We start from the raw sequence: 13,990 nt of genomic DNA on the forward strand, positions 1-13,990 counted from the left end.
ACAGACACACACACACACACCCAGGTTGTGATGAGTCTGTGTGTCAGGGCTTTTCTGCGATGGAGGTCCTGGCTCACTGTGAGTGTCAGACCACCATCAGACGAGACTCTAATCATAAAACAGAGAGCACATCAGGCACAGGAACCTAAGACCTGGGGAACCTGGGAGTCTGGGAAGGCTAGGAACTCTGGAAATATGTGGCCTAGGATCAAAGGGGAAACATGATGGACTCTGGAAAATTACCAACAGGGAAGTGGAAAGGTAAGGAACTGGGAAATAGAAGAAAAAAGAGAGATGATGAAGGATAAAGGGATAAATCCCTGTTTGTAGCGTGTCCTGCAGCCCTCTCTGTGAGACGCTGGGTTTGCTGCAGCGGGGCCGTCCTCCTGGATCCTGCCGAGACGCTGGGGTGCAGCCGAGATTTGGATCTCACTCGTCGGCCTGAGCTCGTATCCAAACCCGAGCGCTGGGTGGCCGTGTTCGCAGCTCATTCATCTGTCCACAGTCTGGCTGTTAGAAAGGAAAAGCATCAGGCGTCTAGCTGGAGAGCCTCACTCTTTTGGCGCTATCTGCGGCAACATTAAAAACCGCTTTGACTAATATCACCTTGGCCCCATCTCAGCGCTTTCTTGGCTTCCAACTCGTCCCTGACATCCCAGTCCTTCTCCTTTCATTAACGTCACCAGGAGACGCAGCTTAGACTCTCACTGTAACACAGGTGCAGAACGGTGCTGGTGTGAGCGCTGTGATCCTCTAAAGGACGTTGTTTTATTGAGTGTTTCCACACAGATCTTATACAGGTTTTGAATTGGTAAAAAATAAACAGAAGGTTTTGTTCTAAACGGGATGATGGCTCACTACACAGTATCCCTACTGTTAGATAAGGCTCAGGGATCAAGTTACTCAGTCTTTAAAGCATCATGTGAGAAGGAAGTGAGAGAGAGGACGGTGTGGACAGAGAGAGAGGGACGTAAGAGAGAGGACAGTGCGGACAGAGAGAGAGAGGATGGTGCGGACAGAGAGAGAGGGACGTAAGAGAGAGGACAGTGTGGACAGAGAGAGAGAGGACAGTGTGGACAGAGAGAGAGAGGACGGTGCGAACAGAGAGAGAGGGACGTAAGAGAGAGGACAGTGTGGACAGAGAGAGAGAGGACAGTGTGGACAGAGAGAGAGAGGATGGTGCGGACAGAGAGAGAGGGACGTAAGAGAGAGGACAGTGTGGACAGAGAGAGAGAGGACAGTGTGGACAGAGAGAGAGAGGACGGTGCGGACAGAGAGAGAGGGACGTAAGAGAGAGGACAGTGCGGACAGAGAGAGAGAGGATGGTGCGGACAGAGAGAGAGGGACGTAAGAGAGAGGACAGTGTGGACAGAGAGAGAGAGGACAGTGTGGACAGAGAGAGAGAGGACGGTGCGAACAGAGAGAGAGGGACGTAAGAGAGAGGACAGTGTGGACAGAGAGAGAGAGGACAGTGTGGACAGAGAGAGAGAGGATGGTGCGGACAGAGAGAGAGGGACGTAAGAGAGAGGACAGTGTGGACAGAGAGAGAGAGGACAGTGTGGACAGAGAGAGAGAGGACGGTGCGGACAGAGAGAGAGGGACGTAAGAGAGAGGACAGTGTGGACAGAGAAAGAAAGGACGGTGCGGACAGAGAGAGAGGGACATAAGAGAGAGGACAGTGTGGACAGAGAGAGAGGGACGTAAGAGAGAGGACAGTGTGGACAGAGAGAGAGAGGACAGTGTGGACAGAGAGAGAGGGACGTAATAGAGAGGACAGTGTGGACAGAGAGAGAGAGAGAGAGAGAGAGAGGACAGTGTGGACAGAGAGAGAGAGGACGGTGTGGACAGAGAGAGAGGGACTTAAGAGAGAGGACAGTGTGGACAGAGAGAGAGAGAGAGAGGACAGTGTGGACAGAGAGAGAGAGAGAGAGGACATTGTGGACAGAGAGAGAGAGAGAGAGAGAGAGAGAGAGAGGACAGTGTGGACAGAGAGAGAGAGGACGGTGTGGACAGAGAGAGAGGGACTTAAGAGAGAGGACAGTGTGGACAGAGAGAGAGAGAGAGAGGACAGTGTGGACAGAGAGAGAGAGAGAGAGGACAGTGTGGACAGAGAGAGAGAGAGAGAGGACATTGTGGACAGAGAGAGAGAGAGAGGACAGTGTGGACAGAGAGAGAGAGGACGGTGTGGACAGAGAGAGAGAGGACGGTGTGGACAGAGAGAGAGAGAGGACGGTGTGGACAGAGAGAGAGGACGGTGTGGACAGAGAGAGAGAGGACAGTGTGGACAGAGAGAGAGAGGACAGTGTGGACAGAAAGAGAGAGGACAATGTAGACAGAGAGAGAGAAGACGGTGTGGACAGAGAGAGAGAGAAGACGGTGTGGACAGAGAGAGAGAGAGGACAGTGGGGAATGAGAGAGAGAGAGGACAGTGGGGAATGAGAGAGAGAGAGGACAGTGTGGACAGAGAGAGAGAGGACAGTGTAGACAGAGAGAGAGAGGACAGTGTAGACAGAGAGAGAGAGGACGGTATGGACAGAGAGAGAGAGGACGGTGTGGACAGAGAGAGAGAGGACGGTGTGGACAGAGAGAGAGAGACAGGACGGTGTGGACAGAGAGAGAGAGAGGACGGTGTGGACAGAGAGAGAGAGAGGACGGTGTGGACAGAGAGAGAGAGAGGACGGTGTGGACAGAGAAAGAGAGGACAGTGTGGACAGGGAGAGGGACGTGAGTGAGAGGATGCATCGTTGTGGTTTTCTAAGCCTGTGGTTTTCTGATGTTGGGAAACAGCATGTTTCCGGCTACAGGTTTGTTCTGAGCTCAGCCCGGGTTCTGAGGGATCAGTCCGGTTTCGAGGTGAACAAGAGCAAACATCTCTCTTCGTCTCATTAAAGTGAGCAAGGCGAAGTGAACTGGTTTCTGTGTTTCAGTTCCTCAGAATGAGTGCTTTATAAATACACTCAGTGTGGGTGTTCCATAATGACCCTGACCCATTTCTGCAGCCTTGGCAGCGCCGTTCAGGGGGCAAACATTTTCTAGGTGGCATGGGAGCCCTGGAGAGGGGGCATGTTTGAAGTGGCTCAGCAGTGGCCTTGTTTCGTTCCAGCCACTCTGCCTCATGGGGGATCTACACACACACAAACTCACACACACAAAACAGCATGACTGGAAATTTCAGCAGCCTGAAGTTTACAGCTCTGTTGCTCAGAGTGTCTAAGGAACCTAAGTGTGTCTAAGGAGTGTGAGGAGTGTGAAGAATGTCTGAAGCGTGTCTGAGGAGTGTGAAGAGTGTCTGAGGAGTGTGAAGAGTGTCTGAGGAGTATGAAGTGTGTCTGAGAAGTGTGAAGAATGTCTGAGAAGTGTGAAGTGTATCTGAGGAGTGTGAAGAGTGCCTGAAGTGTATCTGAGGAGTGTGAAGAGTGCCTGAAGTGTGTCTGAGGAGTGTGAAGAGTGCCTGAAGTGTATCTGAGGAGTGTGAAGAGTGCCTGAAGTGTATCTGAGGAGTGTGAAGAGTGCCTGAAGTGTATCTGAGGAGTGTGAAAAGTGTCTGAAGTGTATCTGAGAAGTGTGTCTGAGGAGTGTGAAGAGTGCCTGAAGTGTATCTGAGGAGTGTGAAGAGTGACTGAAGTGTGTCTGAGAAGTGAGAAGTGTGTCTAAGAAGTGTGAAGAGTGCCTGAAGTGTGTCTGAGGAGTGTGAAGAGTGCCTGAAGTGTATCTGAGGAGTGTGAAGAGTGCCTGAAGTGTATCTGAGGAGTGCGAAGAGTGACTGAAGTGTGTCTGAGAAGTGAGAACTTTGTCTGAGGAGTGTGAACAGTGCCTGAAGTGTATCTGAGAAGTGTGAAGAGTGCCTGAAGTGTATCTGAGGACTGTGAAGAGTGACTGAAGTGTGTCTGAGAAGTGAGAAGTGTGTCTAAGAAGTGTGAAGAGTGCCTGAAGTGTGTCTGAGGAGTGTGAAGAGTGCCTGAAGTGTATCTGAGTGTGAAGAGTGCCTGAAGTGTATCTGAAGAGTGTGAAGAGTGACTGAAGTGTGTCTGAGAAGTGAGAAGTGTGTCTAAGAAGTGTGAAGAGTGCCTGAAGTGTGTCTGAGGTGTGTGAAGTGTGTCTGAGGAGTGTGAAGAGTGCCTGAAGTGTATCTGAGGAGTGTGAAGAGTGCCTGAAGTGTATCTGAGGAGTGTGAAGAGTGACTGAAGTGTGTCTGAGAAGTGAGAAGTGTGTCTAAGAAGTGTGAAGAGTGCCTGAAGTGTGTCTGAGGAGTGTGAAGAGTGCCTGAAGTGTGTCTGAGGAGTGTGAAGAGTGCCTGAAATGTATCTGAGGAGTGTGAAGAGTGACTGAAGTGTGTCTGAGAAGTGAGAAGTGTGTCTGAGAAGTGTGAAGAGTGCCTGAAGTGTGTCTGAGGAGTGTGAAGAGTGCCTGAAGTGTGTCTGAGGAGTGTGAAGAGTGCCTGAAATGTATCTGAGGAGTTTGAAGAGTGACTGAAGTGTGTCTGAGAAGTGAGAAGTGTGAAGAGTGCCTGAAGTGTGTCTGAGGAGTGTGAAGAGTGCCTGAAGTGTGTCTGAGGAGTGTGAAGAGTGCCTGAAGTGTGTCTGAGGAGTGTGAAGAGTGACTGAAGTGTGTCTGAGAAGTGAGAAGTGTGAAGAGTGCCTGAAGTGTGTCTGAGGAGTGTGAAGAGTGCCTGAAGTGTGTCTGAGGAGTGTGAAGAGTGCCTGAAGTGTGTCTGAGGAGTGTGAAGAGTGCCTGAAGTGTGTCTGAGGAGTGTGAAGAGTGCCTGAAGTGTGTCTGAGGAGTGTGAAGAGTGCCTGAAGTGTGTCTGAGAAGTGTGAAGTGTGTGTGAGGAGTTTGAAGAGTGTCTGAGGACTGTGAAGAGTGTCTGAGGAGTGTGAAGTGTCTGAGCAGTGTGAAGTGTGTCTGAGGAGTGTGAAAATTGTCTCAAGATTGTGAGGAGTGCCTGAAGTGTGTCTGAGGAGTGTGAAGAGTGTCTGAGGAGTGTGACGAGTGCCTGGTTGGGGTTTTATGGAGATGAATTTTCATCCGTCTTCTTATAGCACCCTCACCCCCACCAGCAGGGCCATGTCTCAGGTGACTGAGCACAGTCTCAGAACTTCAGGTTGAGTTTAGGGTGGAGGATGAGCTCAGAACCGAGGAGAAACCAGAAAGCCATGTGAATCCAGGAGAACCATTTGAGAACTCTTAGGAGAAGCATCAAACTCATTGAAATGAGAGAAAGATCTGAGCCAGAGACATGGAAAAGGAACAAAATTCCGAAGAATTCACAGGAAAAATTAAACAGCACTGAGTTAAAGACTGGAGTCAGAAAGCAAAATATAGTCAAAATATAACCAAATGATTTAAATCAATAACCAGATCTGAGCAGAAAGATCTGAATCAAACACCAGATTTAAGCAGAAATATCGGAATCAAACACCAGATCTGAGCAGAACGATCTGAATCAAACACCAGATCTGAGCAGAAAGATCTGAATCAAACACCAGATCTGAGCAGAAAGATCTGAATCAAACACCAGATCTGAGCAGAAAGATCTGAATCAAACACCAGATCTGAGCAGAAAGATCTGAATCAAACACCAGATCTGAGCAGAACGATCTTAATCAAACACCAGATCTGAGCAGAAAGATCTGAATCAAACACCAGATCTGAGCAGAAAGATCTGAATCAAACACCAGATCTGAGCAGAAAGATCTGAATCAAACACCAGATCTGAGCAGAACGATCTGAATCAAACACCAGATCTGAGCAGAAAGATCTGTATCAAACACCAGATCTGAGCAGACAGATCTGAATCAAACACCAGATCTGAGCAGAAAGATCTGAATCAAACACCAGATCTGAGCAGAAAGATCTGAATCAAACACCAGATCTGAGCAGAAAGATCTGAATCAAACACCAGATCTGAGCAGAAAGATCTGAATCAAACACCAGATCTGAGCAGAAAGATCTGAATCAAACACCAGATCTGAGCAGAAAGATCTGAATCAAACACCAGATCTGAGCAGAAAGATCTTAATCAAACACCAGATCTGAGCAGAAAGATCCGAATCAAACACCAGATCTGAGCAGAAAGATCCGAATCAAACACCAGATCTGAGCAGAAAGATCTGAATCAAACACCAGATCTGAGCAGAAAGATCTGAATCAAACACCAGATCTGAGCAGAAAGATCTGAATCAAACACCAGATCTGAGCAGAAAGATCTGAATCAAACACCAGATCTGAGCAGAAAGATCTGAATCAAACACCAGATCTGAGCAGAAAGATCTGAATCAAACACCAGATCTGAGCAGAAAGATCTGAATCAAACACCAGATCTGAGCAGAACGATCTGAATCACACACCAGATCTGAATCATGTCGCAGGTCCGTGGTCATCAGTCTGCGGGGGTGCATCTGCGCAGGCGGTGTTTACTGCAGATCCCTGTTTCTGAACTGTGCAGGTGGGGGTCTGATGCTTGTCTGTTCCAGCTGATCCTGCTCTGGTTTCGACAGTGGGGAGCAGGGCCATGTTCGTGGGGAGGGGTCAGAACGGGGAAATAAGTGTAGTCTTATCAAACTCGGACGGACAGAGTGAGAGTGTGTGTGTGTTTATAGTCCCTGGGGGCTGTTTGTGAAGTGTGTTTGTGTTTACACCCTGCTCCATCCTGATTGGAGGGTTGTCTGGTTGGGGATGGGGAGGGAATCAATACTTTGTCGCAGCCTTTAATCAATTTTAATCTGTCACTTTCTAAGGTTCTGTATTCATCACCTGAACCCCGCTTTGCCACAGAGCTTAAAGTAACCATGCGTATTGATTTTGGAAAGGATGGGGAGGGGGGCTTGTCTTTTTCTTTATTGCCCCCCCACACACACACACACACACACACACACACACACACACAGAGTATTTACCCTAAAGCTCTCAAGCCTCAGGCTGCTAGGACTTTGACAAGAGTGTTGTTTAGTTGCTGTAAAGTCATTTGGATGTGTGCCTATAAATAAAGCACTGGGTCTGAATGCACTGCAATCCGCGGAATTTAAATCACATCGTCGTAATTCCCACTAAGTGCCTCTTCAGAGGGAAGTGCTTCACTGAAAACGGAGTTGATTCTGCTGACCTCAGACTTCCAGCAGCGCTCCACACAAACGCCCAACTTTAACATCCCTGGAGCTGAAGGAACGGGTCCGTGAACGAGACCCGACGAGCCTGGTTCTGTCGGGTCACCCTCTGCTGCAAAACTCTCAGAAAGACATTTAAAATGTTTGTCACGTACAGACCGTACGATTAGCAGAGACATGCTTTAGAGACAACTGCTTCCATGAAATAGAAATCAATACAAGATAAAGAGAATAAAAGGAATATTACAAACCACAGAACCTACATCACACAAGCTTTAACTGGACAAGGTTCTGGCCTCGCTCTCAGGACACGATGTGTGCTGTGGGAAGGTAACTAAGCGACAGATTGGATGAACGTTGTTGTGTCAGACACCGGAAGTTCTGGAACTGACCAGAGACCACACTCGCACCGTGTCTGTGAAAGGGTTAAGAAGCAGAACCCGGGCTCAGAGTCGGTGTAGTGACCTGGCTGTAGGTGTCATGATCACGCACTTTATTCACGTTGTGTTTGTTGTAAACCGAAGAAGCGAGACTCAGACGCAGCGTCTCAGCTGACGGACGACACCGAGGTGAAGCCCTGAGAGGCGGAGGGGTGATGATGAGGTGGAAATGTTGCGAGATCAAGAGGCTTATGGACACAAGCAGGGATCATCCAGGTCACTTCACAGCTTTTAAAAGTCCTTCTCTTCACTGGAGTTCCGAGTGGGATCAGGGCCCCGAGGCAGCTGCCTGCTGCAGAGCCGCCTCCACCGGTGAAACGCGTGGTCATTAGGCTTCGTTAAGAGAGAGAGAGAGAGAGAGAGGTGAGTCCAGCCCCTTCAGCTGCTAATGGCATTCTCAGAGCACAAGAGAAATAAAGCTTTATTGCATTCCTGGGCTTTGTCCAGCACAGCTGACCCTGATTAGGGCGGTCCGGTTGGAGAAGGTTCCACTGTGAGCGAGTGAGGGATTGTGCTCAGCCCTTGGGGGGGTGGGGGGGCACACATGTGATTAATAAAGCTGATCTTTCCAGATTCAGACTGAGGCCATTGCACTTGTTTACACGAGTACAACTACGTGTTCAGTTCAGGACGTGCCTCTCTCGCCGAGGGGCTGCCAGCTCGTTATCTGGAGAATACTGGCCGCACTTGTCCACAGCGGACGTGTGCAGGAATGTTTTAACTCCACACACACATACACACACACACACGCACACACACACACGCAGGTGCACAAAGATAAATCCACGGAGACAGGTCCTGGACTGGAGGCTTGTGGAGATTGATGGTGAGAACTGATTGTGTGTGGCTTAATGCTGACTCCCCTAATGGGTTCCTGCGAGTGAAAAGGGCCCAGAAACAACTTGTGGTTTCTAATGAACCCAGCAGCGGCGCTGGTTTGGAGGAACCCAGATGTCCGAGAGCCCACTCGGGTTCAGGGCAGAGATTCTGCAAAGCTCAGGCTGTGGAGCTTCATTTCATTCTTGGCCTTGATTGAAGCAAGCCCTGGTCCCTTCATGTGGCTCTGGACGTGTTAGTGTTTGGTGTGTGTGTGTGTGTGAGAGTGTGTGTGTGTGTGTGTGTGTGTGTGAGAGTGTGTGTGTGTGAATGAGTGTGTGTGTGTGTGTGTGTGTGTGTGTGTGTGTTTGCATGTGTGAGAGTGTGTGTGTGTGTGAGAGAGTGAGTGGGTGTGTGTGTCTGAGTGTGTGTGTGAGAGAGTGAGTGGGTGTGTGAGTGTGTGTGAGAGAGAGAGTGTGTGTGAGAGTGTGTGTGTTTGCGTTTGTGAGAGAGTGTGTGTGTGTGTGTGAGAGTGTGTGTGTTTGCGTTTGTGAGAGTGTGTGTGAGTGTGTGTGTGTGTGTGAGAGAGTGTGTGTGTGTGTGTGTGAGAGTGAGTTAGAGATCTGTGATGCTGAGAAAATGCAGTCAGTTAAAGTACAGAGCAGGAGACGACGAGTGTCCCTTCACTTCCCTATTGTCTGTTACACACAGCACATGATGTAAATGCTGTCCGACTGAGGCGAGGATAATGAGATGCACCTGAGTGTTACACAACCCCAGCCCCAGCAGCAGCATGTTAATGAGCTTTGTTTCCATGGCGTTCTTTTGTTGTCTGGTTTTCTGACTTCCTCCACTGTCCCTCTCTCTACAGACGACTGGAACAGAACGGCATCAAGTCCGTCCCTCCGGGAGCCTTCTCGCCGTACAAGAAGCTGCGCAGAATGTGAGTTTACCGTCCTCTCAGAGTTCACTACACGCCTCCTGTCCACGCTCCACACATTAATTACATTTTAAAAAGGAGCTGCTTCATATGGAATTATTACAGCCATCAGTTTCCTTTCCTGAGACCCTCAGTACGTCCCGCAGAGACCCTCCAGATACTTGTTTATTACCCTCACAGATTCTCACAGCACAGTTCCTCACATTGGGTTCGTCTGTTAACTTAAGCTCAAAGTAAAGGTGTGTGCAACAGGAGGAACAGCTTAAGATACTTACAGTAACTCAGGGTTAATCCCATTTCCCCTCTTTCCCTGACCACTTACCCCTCCCCCTCTGTTTCGCCCTAGTGGTGGGGGTCTCAGCTGTTGTTGGGACAGAGGGGTGGGGTGAAGTGTGAGGGCAACATGGCTCTGAGATGTTTCAGAGTCAGGCTCCAATCAGAGGGTTTATGACGCCTTGTGAATCCTCCTTTAAACTCTATGATCCCCAGTGTATTCTCTGAGTTTAATGTAGTTTCAGTGGATTATGGCCTTTACTTCAGAACGAGCAGAAAACAGCACGAGGAGCAGCTGAGGTCTCAGGAGTTAGCTGTAAATTTACACTTCCACCTTAAATAGTGAAGCAGTTACATTCTACTGCAGCATTTAAGGTGGAACTGTAGTGTGAACAGAACTCTGCAGAATGAGAATCTGAGCTGAGCTCCATGTCACAGAAGAGAGAGGAGAGGGGGGTAATCTCTGATTGTGGAACTCTTCTGAAAGAGAATGAGGCCCTAAATGTAACTGAAGTCCAGCAGCTCCTCTGATATCACTGCAGACTGGTGTAGAGCTGCTACAGAGCGGCGCTAGTTGCCTGGGAATGAAGCGCTGCTCTGCTTTTGCTCTGATGACGTACCAGGGTCTTGAAGGGTCGGCTACGCCCATCAGTGATTTTATTTTGTGATCGAGCTCTGCGTGCATCAGGAGTGCTTCGCCGCGGTCCAGATAAAGCGTCTATCAGAGTTTTGGGCGGGTGTTCCCTTGCTCGGACGTCTTTGTCTCAGTCCTCAGGGATGTCCAGGTTATTTACAGCAGCGTGTGCTCTCGTGCAGAGGTGTGGAGAGCGAGTGTGTGGGAGTAGGTCACTTCACACACCATAAATTGCGGCCGGCGTGATTACCGTCCAGGGGAATGCGAGCGCTAGGGACGGACGACTCTGGAGTTTGGCAGGTCCCACCGGCCGTGGCGACCACATCCACAAAACCTCAGCCTGGCCCTCAAATAGCAGCCGTGGGAAGAAGACGTTCTCCTGTAGTGACCGCTGTTCTCTGGTCAGCCGTGGTGATGCAGAAGCCTGGACACCAAACAAACACGGCTACTGCTCGACATGACTGTAAAAATAAAACCCTCACTCTCTGTCTGTCTGTCTGTCTCTCTCTCTCTCTCTCTGTGTCTGTCTCTCACTCTCTCTCTGTCTCTGTCTGTCTCTCTCTCTCTGTCTCTCTCTCTCTCTCTGTCTGTCTGTCTCTCTCTATTCAATTCAATTCAGCTTGGCTTTATTGGCATGACTGTTTCATTAACAATGTTGCCAAAGCACATAAATAAAATTACACTGAACATATATTTTTTATGTATTTGGAAAAAAACAAATACTTAATTAACCGATTATTTAAGCAAATAATCATTAATTTCCATTAGAAAACAAATATATATAAAAAATACAATGAATAGATAAAATAATAATGATAATTATAATAACAATAACAATAATAATAATGACAATCAGACAATCAATCAATCAGTTAAAAAAAAAAAAAAAAAGATCACATATTATTAAATAAACAAAATAAGACTTTAAGTGTATTTAAGTGTCTCTCTCTATCTCTTTCTCTTTGTCTCTCACTCTCTCTCTCTGTGTCTGTCTGTCTCTCTCTCTGTCTCTCACTCTCTCTCTCTCTCTCTCTCTATCTCTCTCTCTGTCTCTGTCTGTCTCTCTCTGTCTCTCACTCTCTCTCTGTCTCTGTCTGTCTCTCTCTCTGTCTCTCTCTCTCTCTCTCTCTCACACACACACACACACACACACACACACACAGTCCTCCCCATGTCTGGTCTTGTTTTGTCAGCTGTCCCTCTGTCCCTCACCACGCTGGACCAGCCCAAGTGACCCACTGTATATCACCGTCCCTGGAGGCAGAATTGGGCCACTCTCGACCCAGGTTTACTCTTTACTCTCAGCTCAGAACTCTCTGGACCACAGAGGGTTACTCTCTGTCCCCAGCACAGCTCCAGGTGACCCCTGGCTCTCTGGACAGTGTTGAAGGGGGAACATCAGGGCGGCTGCAGACCTGCCTCCTGCCTGGACGCTGTCTGTGTGAAAGAAAAGTATAAAACAGGATTGTCTGGAGCAGCTGCACATGAGCTTAAAGATACCATAGTCACCCGTGTGGCCAGAAAGCTTAGTGTGGGCCAGAGGAGCTTAAAGCTCTCCAGCCCCTCCCCCCCCTCTCCCAGGGCATGTTCTTCAGGACAGAGTCTGACACAGAGACTGTCACATGTTTGTACAGAGCTTTTAAGGCGACATTTGGTGAAAAAAGCAGGTTAAAAAGCGAACATTATATTTCAGACCTGTTCTCGTTCAGTGATTTTCTCACATACCCCTAGCCTTTATTCTGTACCTGTAGCTCCTCCTCAGAGTTCCTCTTCCACCCGCAGACGGCCCGGGACAACTCTCCTCATATTTCCACAAGAATTATGCTGTGTTTTCCATCTTTTTAGCTGCTGTTTTATTAGCTGTTGTCATTTATCCTCATGGCTGCGTGCCCTACACAGCTTGTGTTCATCCCCCCAACATTCAGCCTTAAGTTAAGCACTTTGGGGGGCCCCAGAGCCCCCCGTCCGTCAGCGGCAGCCTGATCCGGTGTCAGTGTGAGTGTGCGCTGAATGTGTCCTGCCTGGGGCCTGCGTGGGAGGCAGTGATGTGTGTCTGATGTGTGCGGTGCTACTGTCCTGCGAGCGGCGAGCAGGGGTCAGCTCTCTCGAGGTGGGCTGGCGTTTGCTTGTGTCTTGGCTTCCTTCTTGTTCTTTTTTTGCTTCTGTTCTGTTTATTCTGTCTCCTACTTTTCTCCCTCTGTCCTCACAGAGACCTCAGCAACAACCAGATCTCAGAGATCGCTCCCGACGCCTTCCAAGGGCTGCGTTCCCTCAACTCGCTGTAAGTTTCTGATGCTTTTGAAAGCAGGTTTTGGGTTTTGTTTTTCAGTGACTCCTGAGCTGTGAGACCACCCTTCACCCCCCCCCCCCCCCTCCCCCCAACCCCCCTCTGTCAGAACCCAGCGTGGGGTTGTTCTTCTTTAGGAGGAATATAGATAATCCAGTCTCATAAGGAACAGCTTGAAAGGAGTTTCTAAAACTGCAGTTCAGGAATAAGATGAGACCATGGGATAAACATCACTTACCGCTTTCAGCTCTGAGAGAGAACATCCAGCTCCACTCTCACGCCCTCCACGGTGAGAACACGGTGAGAACAACAGCTCAGAGCTCAGGGTCTGAAAGGAAGTGGAGCTGTCAGGACGCTGTAACTGAGAAAAAGAAACCGTTTTAAAGTCTTGAAAAAGCGTGGAGGGTCAAAACCTGTAAAAGCACATTGTGTTTTTGTTTCTGTTTATGACTCAGACGCTTTTTTACACACTTTTACGTTACGAACATTTTGAGAAGAAATGAAATGAAGGGTGGTCTCTGACGTCTCTGATCAAACATTTCATCAAACCCCAGAGCGTTTAAACCGCTGTTTATTTGCTTAACTCTCACTCGTTTTGTAAGAAACATCTCCTCCCCGCGTCTCGGACCAGCAGCTTGAAGCAGTTACGGCGGGGAGGATCAGAACCAGATGTGTGCGCTCGGTCAGAGCTGTGTGTTCTGTGGAGGTAAATCTTGTTCCTCTGATCCGCAGGGTCCTGTACGGGAATAAGATCACGGAGCTGCCCAAAGGAGTGTTCGACGGGCTCTATGCCCTGCAGCTGCTGTAAGTTTGAGTGTGATGTTTAATGGAAGTGATTGTGTAACTGAAGCGGGGTTGTATAAGACACGACGCAAAAGTGTTTTTACCCTCCGTCCCCGTCCTGCCCACTCTCTACAGTCTGTCTCTTTTCCTACCTACAGTCTCCTGAATGCCAATAAGATCCACTGCGTCCGTGCCAACGCTTTCCAGGACCTGCAGAACCTCTCGCTGCTGTCGCTGTACGACAATAAAATCCAGACCCTGGCCAAGGGCACCTTCGCCTCCCTGCGTGCCGTCCAGACTCTGTGAGTGTGTTTGGCTGCTCTGGTCTCAGCTCTACATTCGATCCTGCTCTGGGCTTCAGAGTCTCACACTGGAGTGAACTCTCTGCTCTCTCTGAACCACACACACTCACACACACACACACACGTTTATGCCAGTGCACGTTCACAGGAAACACAGACAAACTCAAAACATACCATATGTCCACTTCCAGGCTCCAGCTCAGTCCTCCGCTCGGGTCACGACCAGCGCTCCTCTTTATTTACTTTTACACAAACTCACACATGCAGATTTTATTCAGGGATCAAATGTTCTACAAAGGCTTTGGGGAGGAACAGGTCGATCTCCAACACCATCTAAGTGGATCACGATAAATCGTGTCTGCTTCTGTTACGGCGTTTACTACAGCAGCGTTATTCTGTATCCGCAGTGGTT

The 13,990-nt window shown here is 48.9% G+C and overlaps 1 protein-coding gene across 1 annotated transcript in view; it reads left to right on the forward strand.

Annotated features, from left to right (window-relative positions):
- slit1a (slit homolog 1a (Drosophila)) overlaps positions 1 to 13,990 on the forward strand; it is a 148,405-nt gene that overhangs the window by 80,800 nt on the left and 53,615 nt on the right. The window contains 4 exon segments of the mRNA XM_066650016.1: positions 9,231 to 9,302; positions 12,416 to 12,487; positions 13,226 to 13,297; positions 13,435 to 13,578. Of these exon segments, the coding sequence (XP_066506113.1) occupies positions 9,231 to 9,302; positions 12,416 to 12,487; positions 13,226 to 13,297; positions 13,435 to 13,578 (360 nt within the window).

The sequence above is a fragment of the Hoplias malabaricus genome, chromosome 2 (assembly GCF_029633855.1).
Source record: "Hoplias malabaricus isolate fHopMal1 chromosome 2, fHopMal1.hap1, whole genome shotgun sequence".
Classification (NCBI taxonomy): Eukaryota; Metazoa; Chordata; class Actinopteri; order Characiformes; family Erythrinidae; genus Hoplias; species Hoplias malabaricus.